Source organism: Neomonachus schauinslandi, chromosome X (genome assembly GCF_002201575.2).
Source record: "Neomonachus schauinslandi chromosome X, ASM220157v2, whole genome shotgun sequence".
Taxonomy (NCBI): domain Eukaryota; kingdom Metazoa; phylum Chordata; class Mammalia; order Carnivora; family Phocidae; genus Neomonachus; species Neomonachus schauinslandi.
The window spans coordinates 119,616,244-119,631,886 of NC_058419.1; the positions used below are offsets into that span (position 1 = coordinate 119,616,244).

The window sequence follows — 15,643 nt, forward strand, 5'->3', positions numbered from 1 at the left end:
AGAACCCTCTCGAAAGGAAGGCAGCGCCCCTCAAAACATTCCTGTGCACTCTTGACAAACGGGAAAACAGACTAAATGGGTCATTTTTAAGAAAAATACAACTCTACCGAAATTGACCTCAAGGGACAGGTCTAAAAAGCTCAATTTCCATCGAAGAAATAAGAGTAAGTGATTTCAAGACCGTGCCTATGATAAAAAGCACGGAGCACACCCAAAAGGCCCCTCAGCAGAGTGCTTCCGAACTCCCCTCTCAGAGCCAAGAAAAAGAAGAAAAACTTCCACATTTACTTTATTTTTTTTTTTTAAAGATTTTATTTATTTATTTGACAGAGAGAGACACAGTGAGAGAGGGAACACAAGCAGGGGGAGTGGGAGAGGGAGAAGCAGGCTTCCCACCGAGCAGGGAGCCCGATGTGGGGCTCGATCCCAGGACCTGGGATCATGACCTGAGCCGAAGGCAGACGCTTAACGACTGAGCCACCCAGGAGCCCCCCAATTTACTTTATAGAGGACCACACTGACCCTCAACCCGGCAAAGACTGCACTAAAAAAAAAAAAAAATTAGTGTAGCAAAGCAAAAATTATAAATACAATACTAGCAGACCAACTCCAAAGCACAGGAATGTGTATATATCATGACCAAATGGAGTTTATTTTACAAAAGGTCTCTATTAGGAAATCCATTAATACAATCAATCATATTTTTAGAGCTAAGGAAAATCATATGATCCTTTTAGTAGATGGAGAAGAGGGATTTGAAAAGCCCAATACCCGTTCATGTTGAAAACACTCAAGAAAATAGAAATTGACAGGTTCGTCCTTAACATCATAAATGTGTGAAACTCCCTTCCTGAAGCCAACATTTTATTTAATGGGAAACACTAGCTTTTTCACTGAAGTCTGTAAAAAAGGTATATAGTCTTGTATGCATAGTATTTATCTTATCTTTATTTTCGGTCTTTAATAAAATAGGCCAAAACCTCTCAAGAAATGCCTAAAATAGAAATGAGTAGAACCATAAAACATTCCTGAAAGACACAAAATTTGTCTTGAACAAATGGAAATATATATAATACATTCTCAGATGAGAGGATTCAACATCATAAAGATGTCATAGCCCTCCCTACTTTGTAAAGTATTCTGGTAATGATTCCATCACTTCCCTCCACTGCTGGGGCTAGACAAGTTGATCATAAAGTTCATTTGGAAGAACAAATAAGCAAGAATGGCCGAGAAAATGCTGAAGAAAAGGGAAGAGGGACAGCCCTCACAGATAATAGAACATATCAAAAAGCTTCTATGACGAAAGCAGCCTCGCGCACATTTAGACCCTGCGGAGGTATCATTTCTCATCTCTGGAGTGGCAAACACTCACAATGTGACGTTTCGCTGGTGACCTTGTGGGGAACCGTGCATACAGCGCTGGTGAGAACACAATATGGCACAGCCCCTACGAGAGAAATGTGGGGATACCCAGCAAAACCCCATATGCCTTTACGCTTTGACCCAGAGCTCCCACTTCTAGGGATCTATCCCACAGAAACCCTGGCAAAAACAAGAAAAAATGTCTGCAGAAGGCTTTTCATTGCTGAATTATTTTTTTTTTAAGATTTTTTATTTATTTATCTGAGAGAGAGAATGGGAGACAGAGGGCATGAGAGGGGGAGGGTCAGAGGGAGAAGCAGACTCCCCGCCGAGCAGGGAGCCCGATGTGGGACTCGATCCCGGGACTCCAGGATCATGACCTGAGCCGAAGGCAGTCGCTTAACCAACTGAGCCACCCAGGTGCCCCTGAATTATATTTTTAATACCAGAAGACCAAAAACACGGGTGGGTGATTGGATAATTTGCACAGTGTGCAAAGGCAAACCGCAATGGAGAGGCCTGTAGGAGCCGCTCTGGGGGGTGTGGGGATCTGGTGAATGTATCTGGCATGTGGAATGGATGGGAATTTGGGGGAGCCAGGAGGCAGATGGTAGTGGGTTGAATGGTGACCCTCTAAAAGAGAGGTCCCTCTTTAACCTGTGAACATGACCTCGTTTGGAAAATCTGAGTCTTTGCAAAGGTAATTAAAGATCGCGAGTTGAGATCATCTAGGATCAGCCGGTGGGCCCTAAATCCGATGACGCGTGTTCTTAGAAGAGAGAGGAGGGAGGAGTAGGCAGAGAGGCACAGAGAAGGTGATGAAGATGGGGGCACATTGGTGGCATGGCCCTACGGATGGCAGGCAGCCCCCAGACGCGGGAGGAGGCAGGGAGGACCCCCCCCCACCCCCAGAGCCTTCAAAGGGAGCACAGCCCTGCTGACTCCTTGATCGCAGACTTCTGGACTCTAGAACTGTGAGAGAGGGAATTTCTGTTGTTTTAAGCCACCAAGTTTGTGGTAAATTGTTACAACAGCCAATACAGATGTTGGTGATCCTCTAAGATAGGTCTTTAAGTGCAAAAAGCCAGGCCGGATGTGTGTCGGGTGTGCTACTGTTTATCCGAGGGGGCAGCGAATACAAACATAGATGTGGGCGTGTTTGCGTACATACGCTCACAGGTATGTGTGTGCGCCTTCCCGCCCATACGGCTCTGTATACGCTTACACAGGCTTATGTATCTGCTTATACTAAACAATGAACAGCGCAAGGAAAAGCAATATTCCCCAAACAGTCACCTGTAAGGAGAAGGAAAAATGGGGGGGAAGGGCAAGAATAAAAACAATATACTTTGTTTTGTATATTTGTCTTTGGAACCATGTCAGTATTTTACATAATTATAAAATAAAGTTGAAAATCCAAGATAAAGTGAAACACATGTGTACCCAAGTGATAACCACACAGAATGGAAAGATTCCAACTTACTTTAAAACACCGTACATTTGAGTACATATTCCTAGTGAGATACACCTTAAAAACTAAAAGAACTGAGAGAAAAATGACAGTTTCCAGTAATTAGATTATTGGCCGTCGCGTTGGTTCTGTTATTCTGAAACCGGTGTGTGTATGTGTGAGATATGGGATAAAGCAAATGAGTAATTATGTGACATTGTCATCCCTTTATCCGGAAAAAAAAGAAAAGAAACAAAGAAAATATTATCTATTTAAAAGGCCTAAAAACAATGACCAGCCCAGTAGCAACGAGTATGAAGACTCCCCGGAGAAATGCCCATTTCCAGGTCAGAAACGTGTGGTCATGCGGGCTAGCAAGCAAGCCAGCTCAGACTCCCGGGGGCACACAAAAAAGGACCCAGGAGCCAACCAGGAAAGGCTCCCCCCAGCCAAAGACGGGAGAATTTAAGCATCAATAAGGACAACTCCAATGGATTAAAGCACACCAAACATATTTAAATTGTGTGTTCATGATAATGATCCTAAAAAAAAATTTTTTTTAAAAACCAAAACCAAATTGGTCACCACTGTACAGTGCTAGGAAAATATTTTATTTTTCTTTAAGTATTTTTTTTTAAAGATTTTATTTATTTATTTGAGAGAGAGATAGAGAAGAGCCAGAGGGCACAAGCAGGGGGAACGGCAGAGGGAGAAGCAGACTCCCCGCCGAGCAGGGAGCCGGATGCGGGGCTCGATCCCAGGACCCTGCAATCATGACCTGAGCCGAAGGCAGATGCTTAACCATCTGCGCCACCCAGGTGCCCCAATAATTATTTTCAAAACTGGTCAATAAAGAAACAAATTAAGCATCTATCTTGGTTTACCCAAACTGTACCACTAGGTAACCAAATAGATGGGTTTCTCTTTATAAAGGTATTTCAAAGTAAGTTTTAAAAAATTAATAGAATTAGAGTATCATCACTGTGCAACCTTAGTGAGTTAATGGATCTAGGCATCGACTGCCAAGTTTCAAACATTAAAAAAAAAAGATATTGTAAGTCACTGATGGATGAACATAGGAATTCTCGTGACCCTTCCCTGCCCCTCCCCGCAAAAAGGGAAGGAAATGAACTGGAATCTGATCAAGCTTCTAGATTCAACAACAGCTTTTCCCCCAGTATTTATTCGTCGAAACTAGAATTCACAGGAACTTAATGTTAAGCTCCACCACAGGGAGCCAATCAGCAAAACCCAGAACATGGGAGGCTCGGAGGACATGCAGTCTTGTTTCTTCAGCAAATTAACCTGTTGTTACTATAGATCCTGTAGATTAAAGGAAGACACAACTACAATGAGATACCACTTCACGCCTACAAGGATGGCCACGATCAAAACGACATGTGTTGGTTAGGATGTGGAGAAATCGGAACCCTCGTGCCTTGCCGGTGGGGATGGAAAATGGTGCAGCTGCTTGGGCGAACAGCCTGGCAGCTCTTCAAAAGGCTCACCACAGAGTTACCGTCTGACCCAACAATTCCACCTTTAGCTTTAGGCCGAAGAGAAATGAAAACATACAGCCACGCAAAAACTGGAACATGAATGATGGTGGCAGCATCATTCATATTACCCAGAGTGGAAACAACCCAAATGTCCATCGACTGATGAATGCATACACAAAATGTGCTCTGTCCACATAATGGAATATTCTTCAGCAATAACAAGGAATGAAGTCTTGACACCTGCGACAACGTGGATGAACCTGGAAAACCCAACGCTGGAAGAAGGAAGCCAGACACAAAAGGCTACATATTGCATGATTCCGTTTATATGCAGTATCCAGGATAGACAAATCCACAGAGCCAGGAAACAGGTTAGTGGTTGCCAGGGGGTGGGAGGGAGAATTGGGGGTGACTGTTAATGGGTCCGCGGTTTCTTTCTGGGGTGATGAGAAAGTTCTACAATTGATTGTGTCACACCTGCGTAATTACGAATATCCTCAAAACTGACACATTACATGCTTTAAACAGGTGAACTATATGGTATGTGAATTCTATCTCAAGAGAACTGTTACCAAAAAAACCCCATAGGCATAAAAAACCCCAATAAATATATATTTGGATTCTGTTCAGTGAAAAAATGACACGAGACAGTCAGTGAACCCTGGATATTTAATGACATTAGAAGTTATTAAATGTTAAAATGTGAGGATGCCGTGTATGCTTTTCTCTTTTAGCAATACATACTGAAAGTATTTACAGCTGAACTGAGAAGGTGTGTGGGATTTGCTTTGAAACACAGGAAGGGAGACAGGTAGAGGTGTAGACGAAACAGTCGGCCATGACTGATCCACGTTGAGAGGGGGGAGGGCTACATGTGTGTTCATTTTACTATTCTACTTTTATATCTTTGTTTTTATGTTGAAAAAAAAAATACTTCTAAAAAAGATTTATTTAGAGAGAGATCACGTGCACAGGGGATGGACGGGTGGAGGCAGAGGGAGAGAGAGAATCCCAGACTCCACACTGAGCACAAAGCCCAACACGGGGCTCGATCTCATGACCCTGAGACCATGACCCGAGCTAAAACCAAGAGTCAGACAGTTAACCGACTGAGCCACCCAGGAGCCCCGAAAAAATTGGTATATTCTTATTTATTTAAGTCCATGTAATTACATTTTTCTTAAAAAAAAAAAAAAGTCACGCATTTCCATTCTGTTCTTAAGGCAGGTTAGTTTAATTTTATAGAAGGAATACTTTCAAACAATACAAATGACACAATTAGGGAAGAGTGACAAAAACAGAGATGAATACTGATTATAACTTATTCCCACAACAGAAGGTTACTTATTTCAGCAGTGACAATTTAGTGATCGGATGACGTGAAGACCAAATTCCCTTTGACTCATTGCACTGCTTCTAAAGAATCCTGGTGGCGGACTTGGGATTGTCTCTGGGCCGGAAGTGCTGGTCAAACGGCAGCTTTCTTATCCCAAAGCACGGTTATGGGCAAATTCAAACAGAAGATGGAAACAGCCCTTCCGACAACAGGACTTCACCTTTCTGACGTGTGGGCTATTCGCTGGGGGGCGGCAGTCTTCACTAGAAAGAAGCTGCAAAACCAGGTCAGGAGAGAGAAGCCAATCATGGGACTTCTGCCCGCCGCCGGCTCGGCTGTGTCGCTGTCCACGGGCCCCTGTCAGCCCGGCTGGGGAGCAGCACAGAGCCCATCACCCTCTACCTCCCCCATCTGTCTGGCTTTTCTCTCCTGCTCACTCTGGTCCCATTTGGGTGCAAAGGCAGACCCTTGCAGGGAGGCGGGAGAAGTCAATTAGAAGTCAATCTGGTGGCAAATCCAAGTACTCTTCGGACTGCCACTGGAGTAGGGACTGTTTGTTTCTGGTGGGGCAAAGAGCTTTTTTTAAAAAAAAAAAAAACAACTCACACACACACACAACCAAACTCTGGGGTGTGGGGGGTAAGCACCCCAAACAGAAACCTAGATCTACTGGGCAGTGAAATTAATTGAAACCCCTGGGTGGAGGGCCTTCTGTATTGGCGCAGTGGGTGCCCCCCCCCCCGTTGCTACTACTAGGGGTTGGCAGAAAAGTTGCCTCGAGCCCCCATCCCACGCAGAGAGTGCTCCACGTGGCAGGTGCTGAGGAGCAGCCACCAAGCAATGGTTCCCGGGCACCTTTCCGTAGCCAGGGAGCAGGGCGCCTGAGAGGGGCATGATTTGCCCTCCACATGCCCAAGTCTGCTGGCAGTTCTTTTTTGGAGTTAAAAGTATCATCAGCTGGGGGCACAGAGAAGGCCTGCCATTGTCCTCACCGGCTTGGCAATGCGTTCGGCTGGGGGGCCGGTTCTGGCAAGCTCTGGGACCTGGCGCATCTCTACCTCCGTTGGGGGTTACGTACCCAGAGAAATTAGCCAACAAAAAGCAGCGCGACTAGAGAGAGGCACAAAGAGAAAGCTGGGGTTGCGTGCTGTGAGAGCACGGCGTCTTCAGTCCCGGCGCCAGGGACAAACCCCCTGTCTGTGATAGGCCTCGTGCCTATCACAATGAAATGCTTCTACAAAATTCAGTTTTAACAACGTAAAAAGGCAGGCAGGTTATACAAGGGGGCGGTTACAGACTAATGAGGAGAGAGAGAGAGAGACTCTGATTCAAGGTGGGCATTTCCCAGGGAGGGGCAGAAAGATCTAGGAAGAGAGTTCTGTCTTCTTGTACGGTTCGTGTGACCCACCTCGTTTACTGGTCTGAGGCCTCGGAAGGGAGAGCGCATTTCATATATAATAAATAGGCGTTCGGCAAAATATTTAGATCATTTGACATTTTAAAAGGATATTGGTATATTTGTATTACATTTTATTACATAGAATTTCTTTTCCCCTCAAGAACTACTTCTAAGATTTCTTAGGAAATACTGGGTAGACTCCAGTATGGGGGGGTCGGAGTTTGATTTAAATCAAACACTCTCCTGTCAGTGACTCGCTGGGTAACTGCCGTTACCCGTGCATGCCTGCTTCCTTCCACAAACAAGCGCCTTCAAAGGCCATCACGTCTACGTTATAAGCGCTACGCCCGTCCGTGGACTCAAGGATTGTCTGGAAACACGCGCTCCTAGTTCTCGTCACTTTCCTTCATGACAGAGTCATAGTGCAGGAGCTCCACGCGGCCCCGCTGGTCATGATCGGATGGGGCGGACCCAAAGCGGGGGCTGCCTGTGGTCTGGTGAGGGCAGGCAGTGTGGCCAGCCACGCCGGACAGGCGGCTGAGGCCCGGGGGCCCCCCTCAGACTCCCAGGGAGCACACAAAGACGCACAAGACAACAGGAGAGGCTGTCGGTGCGCAGTCCGCGCGGGAGACAGCTCGGCAACGCACGCGCGGCCAGGATCGGAAGCGAACGCGGAGTGCGGCATGTACAAGATACACGGTAAATACACATATTGGAAACTGATACGAGTGACGAATTCAGCAGAGTGTTTGCGTTTTGGGTGTCAGAAACAAAACCGGCCCCAAAGTCCCATTCTACAGCATGACAAGGACTGAAGCACAAAAGTTTAGTCTTAAAATACATCTTAAAGTCAGTATTTTCCTTCAAGGAAAAAAAAGTACTATAAATAAATTACAATACAGTGAATTTGCCTGAACTCACTTTGTTTCTGTCTTCCAGCCTTTAAGTCAAATAAAACAGCGTAAAAACTGTACACTCTTAACACGATAGTTGATCTTTTATAAAATAACCTGTCTTCAGAGATGTCAATTTCACAACAAGGAAAAACCAAGCCCTGTTGCCGTCACTATTATAAAATATATATGTATAGATATATGTGTGTTTTTTTTACAAAGTGTGTATATTAATAGCTTTGCACAAATATTTTAAGGACAAATTTAGCTAGTCTAAGAACTTCATGAAAACAAACCAGGCAGATAAATACTTCATGTGTACAAAGCACTGTATCAAACATCGTCGGCAGGCAGAGGAGGTACGTTAATCCTTGGTCTTGTAAAAAATGCTATCTTCTCCCTGGGATTGGAAAGGATTACAGGTTAGAAGTGGATATAAATGCAACGAAAGCTCTCATATCAATGACAGCTTCTCTTACTCATACAAAAGTGTGAACTTCAATTCCTAACAACACATCTGTCTGTATACGGATTCTCTAAATTTTAACAGACGTCAGGAAGCCCCGTGAGGGTAAGGGCTGTCTGCGGTGCCTAGAGGAGTGCCTGTTGTGTAGAAGGTGCTCTACAAATATTTGCTCTATTAACAAACGAATGAATATGAAAAGCTATACAAATGAAGGAGTTCTAAATCATGACTGAAGGAAGACAGTTACAGTGTTGTAGGTCCCTTTATGATGGGGATGTGAAAATTCAGGGTATAAAAAAATTAAGGCTAAAAGACACATATTATTCAGCCATAAAAAGGACTGAGGTTCTAACACATTATCCTAAGTCAAAGCAGCCAAGCACAAAAGATCACATAGTGCAGGACTCCACTTACATGGAGCGCCCAGAATTGGCAAAGCCAGAGAGAGCGAAAGCGGCCTGGGGCGGTGGTGGGGGGGGTGGGCAGGGGCTGTGGGGAGGGGGAAACGGGGAGTGGCTGCTTCATGGGGATGGGGTTTCCTTCGGGGGTGAAGGAATGTTCTGGAACTGGACAGGGGGGCGGTTCCACCTCACTGTGACTACACTAAATGCCATGGAGTCACTCACTTTAAAACGGTGACTTGTATGCTATGTGAATTTTGCCTTGATTTTTTAAAAAGTCAGACACAAAAGAATATAGATGTCACTGTTAATTCTCCTCATACGAAAAACAAAAACAGGGAAAACTAACGTACGCCATTCAAATTCAAAACTGTGGTTATTCTGGTGTGGGAAATCAAGGGGGAGGGGCGCCGACAGTGTTCGATTCTTGCCGTGCAGAGTTGGGACGTCTCACCGAACTGCTTCACACATACAAAATGCACGCTTTCCTGTACGTCTGTTATGCTTCAATCAAAAGTTAGGTAAAAAGGCAAAGGTAATACGTGTGAATAGATATATATTGTTCACAATAGCAAGTATTTGGAAAGAAGGTTATGAAATAGAGTAGTTAGGCAAATTATATCTTAGATGAAACATTACAGCCAAAAAAGACAACAGATTATGTGGAAACACAGGATATTTTTATTAAAAAAAAAAAGCAAAATGCAAACTCGAACCCGCATTATGACAAGCAGCATGAAGAAAACCAGTGTCTAGACAAAAAGGATCAAAAGACGAAAAAGTCAAAATGCTAATAGCAGTGGGGATTCTGGTTTTATTCTGAACTGCCCGTGGGTTTTTTAAAAATACTTACTTTTTATGACGGCAAAGGTATGACAGTAAAAGGAAAGCAAGCAAGTGGGGCCTGCGGCCTTCCCTACCTGAAGGTCTGCACCTGGATGGGCTCTCTGCGCTTCTGCCCACGCAGTTGGCAGACCCCTTTGGAGGCCTTCTTCAGCATCTTCTCAGCTGCCTGTTCTTGATGGAAGTCAAGTTTGGTCTGTCTTGTCTGGAACGGCACCATTGGATGAACAAGACATTTTTACTTCTAGTTTTAAGGAAGAAGGAACAAAGCTACTCCCAGCCCTGGGCTCCCGAGGGGAGAAAGGCCTGCCCCATCCACACACACGCCTGCTACAGGGAATCTTCACAGGAGCTACTGGGGTCCCTGGGGTCATGCTTGGCAGACACCGGACCCAGAACATTCCACTACAAAGCAGAGGGTGGCCATGCCAGAAGGGGGGTCTGGGGAGCCTTCCTTCCAGCAGCCCCCCACCCGAGGCAGCTGTCGTTGCCACTGGGAACACCAGCTGCCTGGCCCACGTGGGGAGGGAGAAACCCAGCTCCTTCAGACGAGCACTCGGAGTGTTTACAGCACAGCTCCATCATCATGACCAGGCGGGCCCAGGACGCCAGAGGGACTCCGTGGCAGGTCTCTCCAGGCAGGGCCCCGGCCTCTCACCTGCCTCTCTGCTTCCTTCAGCAGGCTCCGGAATCGCTCGTCCCGCAGCACCCAGTGGGGGAGGTCCGTCTGGCCCCCGAGCTGCGCGTCTTCTAACCGCTGCCTCAGTTCACGCAGGGTGCAGATCTCCTCGTTCAGCTGCCTCTGCCGCGTTCGGGAGGCCTGGAGATCCAGCTCCAGGTCCAGGGAGGTGCGGGCCATGAGCTCGGCCAGGGAGGACCTGCAGGGCTGCGGGAGACCGCAGCTGTGAGCACACACGCTGGGCCGGCACCGGGGCGCCGCGCGACCAGCGAGCTCGGCCGTCTGCGAGGTCCTTCCACAATGAATGGGGACGGGTGAAGCGCAGCTACTGGACAGGTGTTTCCCTATGCATGACCAGTGTCAAACAAACGGAGGATTTGGGCTAGATTATTTTAAGTCTCTAGTTCAATATCAAATTAGTAATGGAAATGATGTGCTTTAATGATGACCTATGCATTTGCAGAGACAGATCTGTATCTGAGACTGGCAGAATTAAAAATGGGGATGATGTTAAGTGTTACTGACTATACATTAAATGTCTAAAAATTTCCATTGTGTTTGATTCTAAAATTTCATTTTGCACTAATATCTAGAAAGATAGTTTGTATGCAAAGGTGATTCACCTATTTTACAATATGAAAAAAAACCCATTATATCTAACAGGTAATTAACAGGCAATAAAGTCAGCATAAAATGTGACCATTGTAAAAAGTTGAAAAGTATGTATGAGTATGGGGATGGTTGTCTCTCTATGTGTGGCCGGTGTCAAACAGATTTGGGCGAGATTAAGTCTCCAGTTCAATATCAAGTTAGTGACGCTAATGGTCTGCTTTAATGGTGACCCGTGCGTTTGCAAAAGTGTGGAGAAAGAGACCATCCCATATGGAGCTGGTGGGGTCAAAAACGGGTATAATCTTACAAGTAAGTAAATAAAGAATGGGTACAATCTTTCTGAAGTTCTACTTGACAATACACATCAAGCCACGCATTTTCTTTGGTTCTGAAATTTCATTTTGACTTGCCTTTGAAAGGCACAACTCATGACATGCAAAAGTGATGCAATTCAAGTTCAGGACAGAGAAAACCTAAATATATAACAAGAGAAAACGGATTAAGTGAATTATAAGGTCAGCATAAAATACAGCCACTGTAAAAAGTAGAAAAAATATACTGGAAAATCTTAAATGATCCATGGTATAAAGGGGGAAAAGCATGTCACAAACCATCTGAGTGCTTTTTGTTTAAGATTATACATTCACACACACAAGCTGTCAAAACCTTTCCTCCCCATATGAGCCTCAAGTAAGCAAACCTGCCATGTGTAAGAAAACTAAGATGAGAGAAGACTTTTTTGTGTGGCGCTGAGAACAGTTATTTCCCATCCAAAGGGAAACGACCTCAGGAAAGGCAGTTACTGTAACACACACCAGCGTTGCTCAGTGGGCTGGATAACTGTAGGCTTTTTACACGCACATGACACTATTCTGCCCACATATGGAACTGGAATGCAAAGATATGGTATGATTTAAGAAGTACAAGTTCACTTAAAAGCACTGCTCAATTCATAGCAGAGCTCGGCGGTTCTCAACCAGGGATGACTTGGCCCTCCAGGGGGCGCTGGGCAGTGTCTGGAGACACGTTTGGCCGTCACAAGGTTGGGGGGAGGGACGCGCGCAGGGCAGTCCCCACAACAGTGACCCAGTCCGAGGTGTCAACAGCGCTCTAAACACAGGCACCACACAGACAGTTGGATCTACTACTATCTCTTTAAAAGAATCTTAGCCTGAAAAAGACAAGGAACTACTCGCTTACAAACAGAAAGCAGCAAAACTCTGTAAACTGACGCCGTGTGGAGGAAACACTCGCTGGGTAAAGTAAATGCAAGCAGCAGGACAGGCCTTTGCAGAAGACTGCTCTATGCTGAAAAGCACCAATTTCTCAACTATACATACTCCCTCGTCAAAAGAGAGTCTTCTGTATAGGTTGGTTGGCTCTTTGTTAATTTATTATATTTAAAAAGGTAAAGATCATGAATTATCTCAGATCATGATGTTATCCTAGGAAATTAAGAGTGGTAACATTTTGACATTACGCTTCTAAGAATTATACCTCGATAAGGAAATAAATACCTTTTTAAAAAGCAAACATATTACCTTTAAATTAATGTTACCTAAAATACTACCTTCTAAGTTCTGTAAAAATAGCTCCCAGGCTAAGTCCAGGCTCCGTATTAGTTTACGTGGCACGCACCTGCTTATAGCGGAGGGTCCGTCTTTCCAGGGTGTTTCGGACAAACGGGGACTTCCGGGGCAGCGTCGAACTGTCGCTGTCACTACGATAAAGCTGTGCCAAAAAGAATGATGTTCAGAAACACTTTCTCAGAAGTGCAATCTTCATTCTCTCTGTGTAGCTGAACTGCGTGACTTCACTTCTCCTCACGGGGACCCGAATGCACGGACGACAGCTGGCACGTCTACCAAGCCTTCTGGTCTCAGTGAGGACGCAACGTCCCCCACGCCAAGCACCAAGTAAAACTAAAGACAACCCAGAACAGACCAAATAAGCAAACCGACCCCCCACCGCCCTTCACGTTACACGTCCTCCTCATTCGCTCTGTTCCTGGCTTTGCCAAGAGCTGGGGAACAATGACTTTCCAAAAAGAGACCCCGCTCCTGGTAGGAGGACAAGCCAGCGGCACTGACACCCACTCTGCCAGTCGAGGGAAAAGGTCTGCGTCTAAAAAGACAAAGAAGTAACACCTTCTTTATGGGAGCCAAGACCTTCGGCAGTGGCTTCTTGCTTCTGGATCAATGCGTATCTGTGGGAAAGGCAAAGTCCTTGCCTTCGTGGCCTTCTTTTCCACGCCAACTAACCCCAAATACTCCGGAAAGGCCAGGGCACAGTGGCGTATACGCGCCCGCACTCCAGCGTGACCGACAGGTAAGAACGAAGAAGCCTCTCCCAGCATCCCCCGGACATGCATGCTCTTACGCAGGGCACAGAACCCGCACAGGAGCCGGACACCTTCCTCTGGGGAGGTAGAGGACTTCCTCCTTCCCCGCACCGCCCTTCTCACCCAGCGGACCCGAGCCCACTCGGTGGTGGGTCGGCAACAGCCCACAGTGGGGAAGGGACCTGAGGGCAGCCCTGGGTCTAGCGCCTCCAGGTAGGTGTCTGGTTAAGCACGAGCCCCCACGGGGCTGCAGCCTCATGGGGCGGGGGTGCCCGAGCCGGATGCCGTGGGACCCAGGGCAGCCACGACGGGACACCTGGCTTCTGTGGGGAGACGCACAGCAGGTCTGGCAAATGGCCCAGGGGCAGCTTGGGGCCCCCCACTCCCGCCATGGGGTAAAGGATTAACCTTGCTCCAAGAAAGGTTTGGTCCTTGCCCAGCTCCTGGGAAGTGACCCGTTACCCCCTGGGATGTCCTGCCTGAGTGTCTCTGTTTACCTGGGGACCTCGAGCCAGGCCACACAGTCTCTGCTAACAATGTGACTTATAGCGGGGGCCTTAGGCCATCAGCTTGACCTCTAGAGACGAAGGTCAGGCATGCAGGCAGTCAGCTCTGCCTGTGTGACCAACCTTCCACAAAACCCCCGGTTGGCAATACTCCATGCGTGCGGCCTCTCCCAGCAGTGACAGGTGACCAGACCATCCGCACAATCCCGCTGGAAGAGACCCGGAGGCCTGCGGCAGGTCCCTCCTGAGTGCTGCCTGACGTGCCTCCTCTCTCTGCTGACCTTGGTCTACATCCTTTCACCGTAATAAACCACAACAGTGAATCTAACGGCTTTGCCGAGTTCTGTGGGTCCCAGCAAGTTCCTGACCCTGAGCACGGGCCAGGGGACCCCTGAACCATACTCCCGGTGTCTCTAGCACACGTCTGAGCCCGTTTCTCTCGTATGACTGAACTTTGGTTTTGCCCAACCAGAGCCAGCTCCTTGGCAGTCCCCGTCAAGGGAAGGGGCTTTACTTCAACGAGTCCAGTCCGGGGGCGGGAAGGGTCAGAGCTCTCCTCGATCCAAACAGCCCCATCAGGCCACTGTGTCGTGACCATTTACCCTTCCAATTGCCTTCTCTTTCCTAATCCGTCCTGTCACTGTCACCCACCACTGCCGGCCAACCTCCAACCTCCGTCCTATCTTTAAGGACCGCAGCAGGGTTCTCAGCATCAGAATTATCAGGGCTCTTCCCCAAGCTCTGATGTCCAGGCCCCACCCTGACCCGCAGGGAACCTTGGGGGTGGAACCCAGGCACCAGCATTCTGTGAAGCGCCCGCCTCCACGACTTCACTGCACGGTACAGCCCAGGCTGAGAACCACGCGATGTCTCCTGCCATCACCTTGGGGGGAGAATTTACGGCTGGGGAGTCAGAACCCTGTCTCAGTGCCCCGAGTCTTCAAGGCTGCCGTCCACCCTGGGACCCAGCTAAGCTGCACTTCAGGACTTCGGACCACTCAGTGGCCTGACTTAACAATCTCCACCCAATTCAGGATATTCCCTGTTCCAGCCTGTTACTCCTATTCGCCCTGCTTCCCGAACATGAGTTGGTACACATACAAACTGAAAATCCGGGGAGAAATGTATCAGAATCTTGAAGAAATCCAGAGTGAGATACGCATGGGCGAGGGGTAGATGGGCCACCATACTGATCGCATAGCCCCCCGTGCGGCACTTGGGGGAACACACAGGTCTTTCAGCCTGAACAGTAAAAATAAAACATGACCAAGGGGAAAAAAAAAAGAAAAGAAAAAAGAAAACGTTCCAGTCAAGAGGCAAAGGAATTTCAACTTACTCTGCAAACGTACTGGCTTCGTGCCCCAGGGGAGAAGGTCTGCGAACGCACAATTGTGCTACTCCGAACGAAAGGCGACCCGCGAGCCCTGCGGCTGGGCCTCTCCTTCGGAAGACTCGCTACTTCTTCTGGGAAGACATCTTCTGTGTTGGTTTCTTTATCGACCTAGAGAGTAGTTCATTATTACCATGACTTTTTCTAGAACATGAGCAGTAAGCTTCACATGAACCTCCCTGGTCTTTTCCACTCACAGTTCTAACTGGCATTTCACGCTGATGTCCAAAACGATTTTTGATATTCCTCCCCGCTACACACGCATCTCCCCCTACAAGAATCATCTCTACTCTCCAATTGTTCGTGCCAAAAAAAAAAAAAAAAAATCTTCGTGCCATCCTGGACTCTGCTCTCTTTCGTACACACTGTATGTAGTCTGAGACCAAATCCTACTGGCTCCAGGTTTATGATGAAGCTTGTTTTTTTTTTTTTTTTTTTTTTTAAGATTTTTTTTTTTTTTTTT

The 15,643-nt window shown here is 46.9% G+C and overlaps 1 protein-coding gene across 1 annotated transcript in view; it reads right to left on the reverse strand.

Annotated features, from left to right (window-relative positions):
- Positions 1 to 5,524: 5,524 nt before the first annotated feature.
- Positions 5,525 to 15,643, reverse strand: part of WWC3 (WWC family member 3) — a 69,552-nt gene continuing 59,433 nt past the window's right edge. The window contains exons 17-21 of the mRNA XM_044911635.1: positions 15,127 to 15,291; positions 12,582 to 12,674; positions 10,311 to 10,538; positions 9,730 to 9,857; positions 5,525 to 8,342 (exon numbers count right to left, since the gene is read on the reverse strand). Of these exons, the coding sequence (XP_044767570.1) occupies positions 8,276 to 8,342; positions 9,730 to 9,857; positions 10,311 to 10,538; positions 12,582 to 12,674; positions 15,127 to 15,291 (681 nt within the window). The 3' untranslated portion in view covers positions 5,525 to 8,275. The remainder of the gene's footprint in view (positions 8,343 to 9,729; positions 9,858 to 10,310; positions 10,539 to 12,581; positions 12,675 to 15,126; positions 15,292 to 15,643) is intronic.